This window comes from Nicotiana tabacum, chromosome 11 (assembly GCF_000715075.1).
Source record: "Nicotiana tabacum cultivar K326 chromosome 11, ASM71507v2, whole genome shotgun sequence".
Taxonomy (NCBI): domain Eukaryota; kingdom Viridiplantae; phylum Streptophyta; class Magnoliopsida; order Solanales; family Solanaceae; genus Nicotiana; species Nicotiana tabacum.
This window is the reverse complement of record NC_134090.1, coordinates 127,529,428-127,542,719: the sequence shown is the minus strand read 5'-3', so window position 1 is coordinate 127,542,719 and position 13,292 is coordinate 127,529,428. Positions and strand designations below refer to the sequence as shown.

Below are 13,292 nucleotides of genomic sequence, written 5' to 3'. Positions count from 1 at the left end.
ACATGTAGTTCAATATATAAATAGTTTGTCATGTGTAAATAAGGTGTCAAAAGCCTAAATATAATCTTTAACATGAATAGGAAAGCTCAAGTAGTCATACAAATAAATAAAGTATATGACAAGTAGAACATGTATTAAAACGAGGCATGAAAAAGCCTAGAATTCTACCTCAATGATGAAAAACTTTGGTATCCATGTATACGTTTGTCACCTTGTATATATATCACCTTCAAACATGTAATATGTAACTTATAAGTCCATTTTAGAGAAAATTTTCTTAAGACAAAGTTAGCCTGAATATTTACCTTATCCAAAAATAAGCTTCAACTTTCAAGAACGCCTTTTTCCTTTCTCTATGGCGGCCGAACATTCACAATTTTGCCAAATAATACTCAACAAGGTCAAATAATACTTTAGGAAACAATCTCACATGAAAAAGATTATATCTTTATCAAAATCTCAAAAGTCAATAAAAATCAACCCGGGGCCACATGGTCAAAACTCATACTAAGATCAAATCTCGATGACTCATAATTTTTCGAGTCCAAATATGTGATTTATTTTCAAATTCTTAGTCCAAATCGGTATGTAAAACCTCAAAATTTATTTCCTTAAATTTTGGTTCAAAATTACTCTTCCCTCTTTGAAATCCTTAATTCTAAAAAAAATTAAAGATATATTCATGTAATAAGCATAGATTAATGTAGAATCACTTACCCTACGAAGTTGATAAAACTTTCTCTAAAAATTACGTTAATCCGAGCTCTCTAGCTCCCAAAATAGTAAACTATACTCTATAAAATGAGGCTATTTATACAAGTGCTAAAAGTGGCTAAAATTATTTTAAAAAATGACTAAAATGGCTGGTATTGCAATTTTATTACTGGTTTTGTTAGTTTTTCCTTAAAACCATCCTCAAACATCCTAAAATTCACCCGAGCCATCTGGAACCCCTTTAAACCATCCCAACAAGTCCAAATACCCAGTATGAACTTATCGAAGGGCTCAAAACACATAAAGAAACATCACAACAAAGAATCAAGGTGCAAATCAACTTAAGAATTTTAAGAAACCTTCAAGTTTTAACTTTCTCACAATAGTTCCGAAACACACTCGAGCCCCTCGGGTGCTAAAGTAAACATATGTACAAGTCCAAAATCATCATATGAACCTATATGAACCTTGAAATCATGAATCTAAGCCCATTTACTCAAAATATTAACTTTCGTCAACTTTAAGCATTTTAAGCTTCTAGTTCAAATTCAAGTGTTCCAAAATGCTCCCGAATTTCTTGAGTCTCGTGCTATCCATATCCGCACGTCATAAATCACAATTTAACCTACAAAAAGTCTCAAATAAAAAAACACAATTCTAAAACTAAAAATAACCGACTGTATCGCTCCACTCACTGCTTTTAGCAACTACCTTTGTGTATCATATTCATTCTTATTATTGGTTAATCTAATGTTTGGCTCACATATTATGTTGTTGGTAGAAAATTTGTACAAAGTGGATCAGTTAAGGCCGTATTTAAGTTTTGTCCCATCCAAAATAAAGTAAAAATTGGATGAGGTGCCCTATTTGGTTGCCCTCATTTAATCTATACCTATTTTTTTTTTAAAATTTAACTTGTACCCACTTTTTAAACAACTTTAACCCATTTCTTCTCCTCCTCCTTCTCCTCCTTCTCCTCCTCAAAATTTTATCTTTTGTTTTTCCAGAAGTAAGGTTCATCCCTATCTGCTTCTTCTTATTTCTCCTTTCAATCATTTTTTCCTTTTCGCCGACACCTCAACTGTAAAAGTTCCATCTTGGTTTTGCAACTTGAATCTTATGCACAATTTTGATGTGAAAATGGGACAAGAGAAATTAATTATTAATTTTATATTGTTGTTTGGTGAATTGGGTCTGGCGGAAATTGGAGATTTCAGTTGTCGACTGGATTGGTAATGTGTTGATGTTTCTTGGTTCCTGTTAATGTTGCTTTAAGTTACTTCGTGTGGGTACAACATGCCCCCTAGAGCTCTAGAGCTGAAGTTCGTCATTTACAAACAAAAACTTCAGCTCTAGAGCTGAAGTTCGACAATTACAAAACAAAAACTTCAGATCTAGAGTCGAAGTTCGCCAGTTACAAAATAAGAACTTCAGCTTTAGAGCTTTAGAGCTGAAGTTCGCCAGTTACAAAAACAAAAATTTCAGTAAATAGAGAACAAAACTTCAGCTACTATGCTTAAGTTCAGCAATTACAAACAAAAATTTCAGCACATTTGGTTCAACACTTCAGTCCCGTCTACTAGAATGCTGCAGTTTTGCGTGATTGTCTTTGCTACTTCAGCCCCATATGCTGAAGTTACGCCAAAAAGTGGGTACGCTTGCAAATTTTTTTTGCAAAGCGAGCACAAGTTAAAACGTGACCCAAAAAGTGAGTATAAATACAAATACCCCTAAAATAAATTGTGCAAAAATAGTCTTGGCTCTACAAATTGGGAAGAATGAAAAATAATGCTTTCACAAAATATGCTGGCGGGGCATAACTTTAGTCAAATCTTCATTCTACCTATCTTGTTAAATTATTTACATGTTTAATGGATTGGTAAAAATTGCGGCGTTCACAAATTATTCCAGTAGAGCATAACTTTAACACAATTTTTATTTTTATATCTTGGTAAATTGTTCGCAACCCGCCTCGATATCCAATTTATCACAAGTCTTGTCGGACCTCGGCTGACTTGATACTATATTCTTATACCTATATTGTTAAATTGTTCACAAATTTTACCGGATTGACAAATTGCATGTGCTATTCAATTGTTTACCAGTTATGCCCGAGAGATCATTTTTCTTTACAACTCTCAACTCTTAACTTCATGATCATATCACAACTCTAACCAACAATTAGATATTATTATCAATCTTTAATGCTAAATGTCTTATCAAACACCATCTGTTTTGCCAAAAAGATATTTTTTAATCGACAATCAAGCACCAGAAACCAATTATTTTTAAAAAAAGAAACATATTTTACAGAAAATTACTAATTTTCCTGAAATTGTTTTCCAGATCATACCAAATACACAACAAGAAGATGCTTGAACGTACAAAGTTGCCAGACTGGTGAACACGAAAATAGCCAGGAAAACCAAGTTCCAAAACACTTGATATAAATTCATACATATCAGAACTCAGCAGCATGCCAATTACCCCAATACAGTACTCGTCAAATCATCATGTGTTAATCTCTGCATGTAACTCATCACAATCCAAATAACAGGCAGACATTAATTTCATAATGCAAGTTTCAAATGAACATCAATGTTGGCTGTCGAGGGAAGGAGAAAAAATTTAATTTGGTGATGTGCTACATAACAGGATCAACAATCATTTCTAAGAAGTAAACCAGGTAGCCAGAAAAGAGAAATCACAAAAGTGTCCACATAAAGAGAAGTAGAGCCAACGCCATCCTTGTATAGCCAAGTTGTCGTTCTGCACCTCCGTAGTATGGCTCTATCATGAGCCCATACCGGCAAGTACCAGTTGATGGATCTGACTTTGTGACAGTTCCAAGCCCTTGGAACTTGCAAGCATCGTCAAGCTGATTGTTTATCTGGTAGTAGCTGTTGAACGCATATGAAATATTTCCACGTGCATCCAAACCTCCACAAGATGTTCCATACCCGAGACTCGTGCAGTCAGCAAGTCCACAAGCATAGCTCATGCTAGGCGCAATCTGGGGATCATCCACCTTAGCATTGGGTTTGAACACACACCACTTCCTCTCCAAATATTTCACATTTTTAGCTTGAACTAAAGCCCCTGAATTTGTAGTGCCAAGATTTAGCGAGTATTTGGGTAGGCCATCATATGTAAATATTCCCCAGTGACGTTCAAAATTTCCAGGTTGAATGCTCTTAGCATCCTCATCAATTAAACTAAAAAGATAGGCATCAACAGGCCCAGGCCTCATAGGGGTGCCTTTTCCTTCTGATATATGCTGCATGAATCCTTGGTTGAATCGCTGTGCAAGTTGTGCGTTAGCATTGCGGTCACCATCAGTGGGCCAACCAATTTCTCCGATTATTATAGGGACGTTCCCAAACCCATTCTTCTGTAAAGCCCACACAAGAGTATCGTGATTTGCATCAAACATGTTGGTGTAGGTTGTCCCACCATCATTTAGAGGTGTTGCATTTCCATCAAAGAAGGCATATTCAACTGGAAAGTTGGGGTCATTATAAAGGCTTATGAATGGATAGATATTGATAGTAAAGGGACAACCATTGTCGCTTAAGAACTTGACAAGTTGGCTCACAAAGCCATGGATAGCAGCTCGAAAATCACCACCTGATGGCAAGCCACTGGAGCTCTCATAAACATCAGCATTGAGGGGGCAAGTAACCTTTACTTTATTACCGAGGCCAGCTTTTACGAGTGCAGTTTGGACATTTTGCATAGCAGGAAGAGTTGTTCGAAGGTAAGTTCCATTGTAGGTTGTCAAGTAAGGTTCATTTCCAACTGCAACATACCTACAACAAAGTCAAAAGCTATGTGTAAACATTCAAGCCTAGTTTACTAAATGAACGACATTTAACATTTACTCGGTTAATGAAGCTTATTCTTATCAGGCTCCTGATAACAGACAAACATACAGAAGAATATAGAGCAAAAAGGCAGAGAAAGAACATGAAGACAGAAAAATAATCAAATTGGCTAAAATAAGTTCAACGCGATCGTAGTAACAAACTCAGCTCAGATGATTCAAACAAGGTAAGACTACTTTGGACATGAAACGATGCATAACGCGCAAAAATGAATGCAGGGAACACTCAAATTGACAAAGATAGTTATAGCTGCACATCTGATGTTTTCGCTGATGGGTAATACTGCCCCATCAAACAAATACAAAAGAATGACATTGCAGAAATGACAAAAAACGAATCACGTTATAGATCTGACAGATCACTAGGTCATGTTAGAGCAGCAAAATCAAGCTGGATTATTCTTTCAACTACCAACTAGAAAATCTGATAGGGAATGCTGATTCGCTTCACAGTGGTGGATAACTGGTAAAAACTAGAGTTATGGACCATTGTTACTCGTGCACATTGCAAACAGCTAAGTTGCGCGGACTCTTCAGTTTTGGTACCGCCCCCGTCCCGATACGAGACGGGAGCGGGATACGTCCCGGATTCGGTCAACTGACTTCGGACACTTTGACCGGAGTCCATCGACAAATTTGGGAGAAAAATTGAGATTTTGATTTCTCAAAATCAAAAACAAAACAAATTTAGGAGAATGAAAGGATAATGTCCATCTTGGAGAATGAAAGATTGAATTTGTATAATATTCATGTAAGTTTTTCACAGAATATCTCTCAAAATTTACAATATTTTTATAGCTCTATTTTTTATTAGCCGAATCCCCGCACCAGTATCCATATCCGGATCCGCACCCCCAAATCTTAAAATTTAGATTTTGCCGAATCCGATACTCGGATCCGTCCCCATATCGGATACCCGCACCCGAGTCCGAGCAACTTAAGCGAATAGCACATCATGAAGTGATGTGCAGACCCCTCCTTATGCCATTTGATCATGGACTGAACAACAGAGTGTTTATAAGATAGCATAAATTGAAAATGATTAGAACCTTAGCGACAACACTCGATGCAGTGTGGTAGAAAACTGAGTAAGAGGGTCAACTCCTGCTGGGAATAGAAAACCTTAAGTTTTCTCATTGTGAGTTGAGGTCAACCCTGCTGGGTACAAAAATTTCATGTATTCTCATTGTGAGAAAGGTCACGTCTACAGCAAGCGGATCAGGCATTGACATTGCCCATCATGTTTGAACCCCAAAAGCAACGCTTGATTGACATTTCATTCCACATTACAACCAAACTGTTGGTTTTTTAAAAGATGGGGCAGTAAAAATATTAAAAATATTGATTGAAAATGTCTCTACTTTTTTATTAAACATAGAGGGATTTAAATAGCCAACTTGAGAACATAATCTGCAGAAAAATCTGCATAAGAAGAATTTAAAAAACCCAAAATATCTCAACAAACCTAAAAATGCTAACAGAAATTTAAATTCAAAAAAGTAGATTTATCCTAAAACTAAATAACTTATTATACTAAAAAATTTACTGTAGTAACAGAAAGCAATAAAATTTCAACACTCCTCCTTTGCTTCAATTGCTGCAATTTAAAAAGTTGCTCCTCAATTCTTGCTTCTGTTATTTGTCCTTGAGGATTGTTTTGAGCATCACTGAAATTGCACACATTTGTAGTGTAGTTCTTTTTCTTCTTTTCTTCTTTTTTTTCGTCTTATAGTTTTGTGCATAAAAAACACCCTTAGTGACCTTGTCCTATCTAAAATCTCTTTTGAAAGTATTTGATTCTGGACAATGATAGGATTTTCAGGGATTGCTCGTAAGGATTTTTCTTCCATTACAACATTCAATAAATCATAGGTTTTAAGATATGATTTTGTTTTTACTGAGCAAATCCGATAGTTATCGCTAGTGAAAGTTAGTGGGGCATTCAAAGAGAGACTATTGCATGTCATGTTTGAAAATGGGTTTTAAAAATTGATATTGGCTAAAAATGATTTGAAAATGGTTCTTTGGAAGAACTCACAGATCCCGTAAGACCAATGAAGCTCTGATACCACTGTTGGTTTTTTAAAGATGGGGCAGCAAAAATATTAAAAATATTGATTGAAGATGTACTTTTTTATTCAACATAGAGGGCTTTAAATATACTGATAGTTGATTTATTATGAAGCTGTATAGTTCATTTTCGATACCAAATATGTTTTGCAACATGATAGATGCATGTCTGCATATGAATGACAATGACTGAAGTATGTCAGGTATACTATATGTCTTTTATTATGTATGAGAGAATAACATATGAGAGTGTTATACTATAGTTTCATGATAAAGTTGTGATATACTGAATCATGTGTGCACTTTGTGCCTGAGATCAACCCCAAGACTAAGGCTGAGCAACTAGCTGCTGCAGGATTGGACATGTATCTATCTCACCACGCTCCCCTATTCCTATAAAGGCCAGCGGAAGGAATGCTCTACTCATTTTTCTACGGCTCCTTCTAGTTCACCCTTCGACTCTTTCCATTCAAAGAAAAGGTGTGTGTCCTAGGTAAATAGCTCTTTTAATGTTTTGAAAAGGGGATGTTTGCTTTTTGTAATGATAGACCCACGATAGACGGGTCCCTAAGCTTGCTTAAAATTTTCATTTTGGACACTTAATCAAGGGGCCCAACTTATTAAACACCTTATGTCATTGAAAATGTGCATATTGAACACATATCTAACAAGTCTAAGCAAACTAAAGAGCATGAATGTTAATCATCATTGATATGGCAAATAAAAACCAATGGAAAAATGACACATCAACAAAGAAAAAAGAAAAGTCAAAATCCGAAAAGTAAACAGAGAGAGGGGAGGAGTTGACCAGGAAAGAAATTCCGGCAAAGCTTCATTTTTCAAGCAACATTGCTTTTTTCCAACAAGGATGAGTTGCCAATTTTTCTGGCACGGAGTCTTTTATTTTGAAAAAGGAAGAGGAGCAAGGGGTGGCCTAATGAATCTAGAGAAGAAGAGGAGATGAAAAAAATGGCCGGAAATCAACTCTTCCGGCAAAAACTCCATTTTGTTTTCGGGTAAAACACACTAAGTTTTGGGGGAAGATACCCAATTAGCCATGTCATCAAAGCGTGTTCAGCAGGCACATTCTCAACCACATAAGGTGTAAATAGGTTGGATCTGACAGTCTAGATGAATCAGGGGTCGTCTATATATTCTGCCTCCTATTTATTTTGATAAGACTTCTGCTACAACTATAAGATACTTTGAAATGGATTCATCGCTCACAGCGTCGACTAGCCTGATTTCATAGTCACTTATTCCTTTCGAATTTATAGATCTACCATCTTAGAATGTTACGCACGCTAATACTCACCCAAAAACTTTGAAAGATGGTTGCTAATTGCTGGTCATGTCCATAATAATGTTCATATATCAACATACATAAGAACTCTAGTGTACCAACAGCTTTCCTCAAGAAAATTTCGGTCGTGTCCACTTACCTTCAAGTCTTAGTCCATTTTGCCCATCAATTATTAACTACACGACTAGGACAGAATGCAATATTCTCAATCCCAGCGATCCCACGATATCTAACCTATTAAAACCAAGATAATTCACTATTTCTAGAACCTAATGATGGCTTTACTTTGCATGCAATCCTTCTTATATTCTTGCATAAGCTTGTTTCGGTTCCTGAAGTTTCAGAATGTGCTTATGCTTAAGGTTAGGGTACACACAAAAATTTCAAACTGCTAAGAAACTTATATAATGCCAATTCAACAGCTGATACTAGAAAGAATCAACTAATTTGGATCCCTGTGAAGGAGAAGCATTCTTAACTGGGCACTTGCTATGTAATAAATAGGTGATGTCATATCACAAGAACCTCATACCGTTCAAGTAGTCAACAATGTTACGGGTGTAACGAACTGAAAAAAGGAAAAGTGAAAATTCCATAGACAAAACTCACAACAATTTTTTTTATTATTATTGTTATAAAATTCACCACACAACTTTGGAGTCTTGTACTTTCTTTGTTCAACATTACAAGGTGATGCTTAGGAGGGCGATAGAGTCAAATCACTATTTGGAAAAAAAGAAAGACTGGTAGAAGAACAAAGACCAACTAAGAGGTTGTGAGTTCGAGCAGAGGCGGATCTAGGATTTAGATGTTGCGGGTGCCATATTACTTTGAACATATACATGTTCTTATTTATACAGTCTAAATATAGTATATTTATATGGTCCAAATAGAGTAAATATTTAGTCTGTTTGATTAGTTATGTGCTTCTGCTCGAATTATTTGTCTTTCAATTTATACGGACAAATTAATTAAACAAAAAAAAAATGTACTAATTATGACAGCTTGACGCAATAAGGGGTTTCGTTCTAATGGAGAGAAGATTCTCGGAAGAAGAATTATATATATATATATATAAAATGTTGGTGGAATTTTTTATCCTTTAAAATAAATTTTATATTGATAAAATTATCATCAATTTTTTTTAATATTTATAACTTTAAGATTAACTAAAAGTATAGTTATTAAATCTTTTTTTTTATTTGAGTAGAAAGTCCTAAACTTTAAGTTCCAATAAGCTTATATAAATAATTTTCTTATTTAAACTATGTAACATAATTATAGTACCTTTTATGGTAATTTTCCTAATATTTATATTAATTCTAAGAGAATATAATATAAATTGATAATAACGATCATGAACTACCGTGATACTCCGACTAATAAATATGAAGGAATCCTTATTAACTCAAATTAAAATTAAACAAAGAAAGGAAACAGTGAAGTGTAGTTTAGGTTACTTTCGTAATTGTAGTCAAATTGTTGTCTATCTGAAGCAAGAAAGCCAAAACATCACAAAATTGTCACAAGGCCAGTTCGATCCCTCGCCTTTAGGATGACATGGTGATCTTCTACCACTGGTTTGTTGCTCCGGGTGGCAACCCTTTTATTTAACGGATTTCGGGGATATAAATACATATATACATATAATTTCTACCGAAGCTTGCGGGTGGCGTACCACCCCTCGGGCCTTAATAGATCCGCCCCTAGTCTATTGTACACAGCCTTACCCTGAATGTCTGCAAGAGACTGTTTTCACGGCTCGAACCCGTGACCTCAGCAACTTTCCCAGTTATGCCAAGGCTCCCTGGCCCTTCGATAGAGACAAACCACTATTTGGAAGAAAAGAAAGACCGCTAGAAGAACAAAGACAATTCAAAGAAGTGTGTTTTTAGGCACATTTGATTAAGTAAGAGGAATATGAAATTATCGCATACCAGTGAGATGATATACTATAAAAATCTTGTTTCATATATTCTTTTCGGTGTAAAGAGAGGAAACCAGTGTGTATAGATAATGAAGATAACTTCATTAATGATATGATGTTGAAAATCAGTACTTTTCATACCACAGTGTTGAAGCAAAAACACATCTCAAAAGGCAAAAGGGAAGAGAGCATTTAGATAAAACTAAAAAAGAAGAAATCTTTCACCTGATGTTGACATTGTTATTAGAGATGTGGACAGAAACATTTTTAGAAACCCATTTCTCAGCAGCTTTCAAGCTAGCCAAAGTGGAAAGCAAATCATTAGGAATACCAACCATAACTTCAAGTTCAGGACCAGCTTTCCCTAAAGCTTTAAGTGTGTCATAATCTGCATCAAATAGCTTAACTTTCCGGATCCCATTTTCTCTTAGCATTCTCACTACTATTTCAGGAGGCAAACGGTGTGTTGATTGAGTTCCCCAATTAGCTCCTATACCACTCACTGGAGAAACCAATACAAGAAATAACACCACCCCAAATGATTTTGACCATGGAAATAACCCCATTTTAGACTTCTTTCCTTTCTATTCACTAAACTAATTAAGGTTAATAGAGTTTTGTTCTATATTCCAAACTGAGCTGTAAGCTACCAAAAACAGTTGATTCTTGTCTTCAAAATCTGAACTTGGACAGCAATGAAAGATTCTTGTTTACAGCTCAAAAAAAAAAAAAAAACTGTATAGAGTATCACTAAATTTCCACCTCCAAGAAACAGATTGGAAAAGAGAAAAGTTTTGAAATGTTAGTGAGAAGTGGAAGAGGGAATCACCCAAGAAAAGGGTAAAGGGGAGAAAAAATGTTTTTTCCAAAGCCAAAAAGGAGATATTTTTTTATATTTTCTGCAAAAGGCAAATATACGAGACTTATCTATAAGAATAGGAATGGCCCAAGTGAGTCACAAACATTATGAAGTGAATTAGGATTACTAGATATTTAATCCAGTTATGAAACATGAAAAACACAGCTCTAAAAATCCAAAGCGAGAGAGAGAGAGAGAGAACGTGCAATTGTACTTGTGGGTTATTCTAGGGTGAATAATAAAAGCAGAGACAAAGGTCGTGACGGTCTCATTGATATTTTTAAAAGAGTTGTCTATGTCAAAAATCAGAACGGACAATAGTGTTGGACAGTTTCGAGCTATATACAGATATAATTTATGTGGCTCATTTGCTTTATTTTATTTCAAAACTAATGTTATCTTTATATATTTTGTATGCTTTTCATTTTAATATTTTATTTTATTTTTAATAATATTTCTTTAGGTATGATTTTTTATATGTGTAGGAATATACATACTTATATCAAATTTGAAACAATCTCTCATCGATGTACTAAAAAGTTTGTCAAGAATAAGGACAAATATCGTGTTGTGTTTGCTGTTTGGACTTGAACTCTAATGTTTAGATTCAAGTTTCTAAATGCAATCTAGATATACTAAAAAGTTGTCAAGAATAAATGTGAGTATATACATAATCTACACACGCATCAAAATATGCTGATATCTGCAATATTTTACTTCAAATCTTGATAAACAGAAGAGTACACTTCTTTTAACAAGCACATGTCATGTGTTTATATAACTTCCCCTGTTCTTTTAATATTTTCAGTGTTTCTATTTAGATGAGGTAATTTGACTCGGCATAGAATTTAAAAAAAATAAAGATTTTAGAAATTTGTGGTCTTAAAAGCTTAAGAATAAAAGCTTTGTGCGATCATGATATTTGTGTGAATATAAAAGCTTCTCATTACGGGTAAAATTGGTAAAATAAAAAGTTTAAAATTTTCAATTATAGAAATATGTCATTTTTTAAAACGGACTAATAAGGAAAATGTGTCATCTAAATTAAAACAGAGAGAGTATGATTTTTAGCATTCTCGTCAAGAAAATTATTTCATAGCATTATCATAAAAACTATGTGATCAAATTATCTTTCTTTCTTTCTTTCTTAACGAGTAATTAATGCCTTTTTTAGTTTCTAAGTGACCAGTAGTTTAAAAAATCTAAAGTGATTGAGAAAAGCAAATGGAGAAATAAGAACAAAGATAAGAATAAATATAGCAACACATGATAAAAGCATTGAGATATACAATGATATACTCGAAGTATGTACTAACATATTTTGGATCCCCTTGTTATATCAAGAGAACCCGCAAAAGGAAAGAAGAAAAAGACATTTTCAAGTTAAGGCAGTTTTTGTCTGAAAAGTGATTGGCATTTTCTGCAAAAACAGCCTGCGAAGCCCTACATATGACGTGTCTGACGCTGAACTAACGGCGTTACTTTTGTTCTTCTTTCTTTTTTCTATTTTGTTTTTTTCTGGCTGTCGGATACTTTTTATTACTAACGCCGTTTCAATTTAGATCATGTAGTTGACTCGCCACGAAATATTTTTAAAAAAAAAAAAGATTTTAAATTTGTGATCTTAAAAGTTTAAGGTATAAAAAATCTATGGGCCATGATATTTGTGTGTTTATAAAAGTTTCTCATTAAGGATAAATAGGTAAAATAAAGAGTTTAAATTTGAATTATTTTCAATTGTAGAAGTGTGTCATTCTTTTTTGAACGAACTAATAAGTGTTGTCTAAATTGAAACAGAGGGAGTACTTTGTTTTTGTTCAATACAAATATGTAATTTAAACACTATTTCTTCTAATTTAACCCTACTCTTCAAGTTAAAAATTAAATACTTTTTCAATTTAAAAACTGCTCGAAATTAAAATTCTCATGTTACGGATTGAAGTTAAATGATATTTTAGGTTTGATGCTTTTTTCTTCTATTTTTTTTTTCGGGAAAGATTCCCTTCACGACTCCAAAACAGGTTTTCTTCTCCCAATTTTTTTTTCTTTTCGTTCTCAATTTCCTCTTTATTTTTCATAAAATTTGCCTGATATTAGTTCGCGTTTTATTGTTACCCATTAAAAAAGGAAAAAACGCCAACAGTGTTCCACTACTATAGGAAAAAAGAGTTAATTACCATATTTTGAATTTGATTTCACATGCCCTTATCATTATTAGATTTATTCAGATTTGTCTTTAACTACGAAAAATAGAATAAATTTACTTCCTGCTTGCTTTGATCCTGAATATACTTTTATCATGAGTAAACTGGCTCATATTTGCCCCTCAAACCTAATGGACTTCTAACTTCTCATTTTATTCATTTAAATATATTTTATTATTATGATGGAGTATCACATTACAAGACAATAATCTTAACCCCAAAAATTTCTTTAAAATAAATTAACTAGAAATTACAAATATCTAAAATGATTGAAAGATCCGAAATACATCTAATCGTTCATCATCTTCATGTCTTTTCTCTATTTAAAAAAA

The 13,292-nt window shown here is 34.0% G+C and overlaps 1 protein-coding gene across 1 annotated transcript; it reads right to left on the bottom strand.

Moving 5' to 3' along the window:
- Positions 1 to 3,259: 3,259 nt before the first annotated feature.
- On the bottom strand, positions 3,260 to 10,870 carry LOC107816549 (glucan endo-1,3-beta-glucosidase 6). Its single transcript, XM_016642273.2, has 2 exons — positions 10,123 to 10,870; positions 3,260 to 4,523 (listed from the first exon to the last, which is right to left on the bottom strand). Exons 1-2 carry the CDS (start codon positions 10,461 to 10,463, stop codon positions 3,419 to 3,421), a joined length of 1,446 nt encoding a protein of 481 aa, XP_016497759.1. The 5' UTR covers positions 10,464 to 10,870; the 3' UTR covers positions 3,260 to 3,418.
- Positions 10,871 to 13,292: the final 2,422 nt, after the last annotated feature.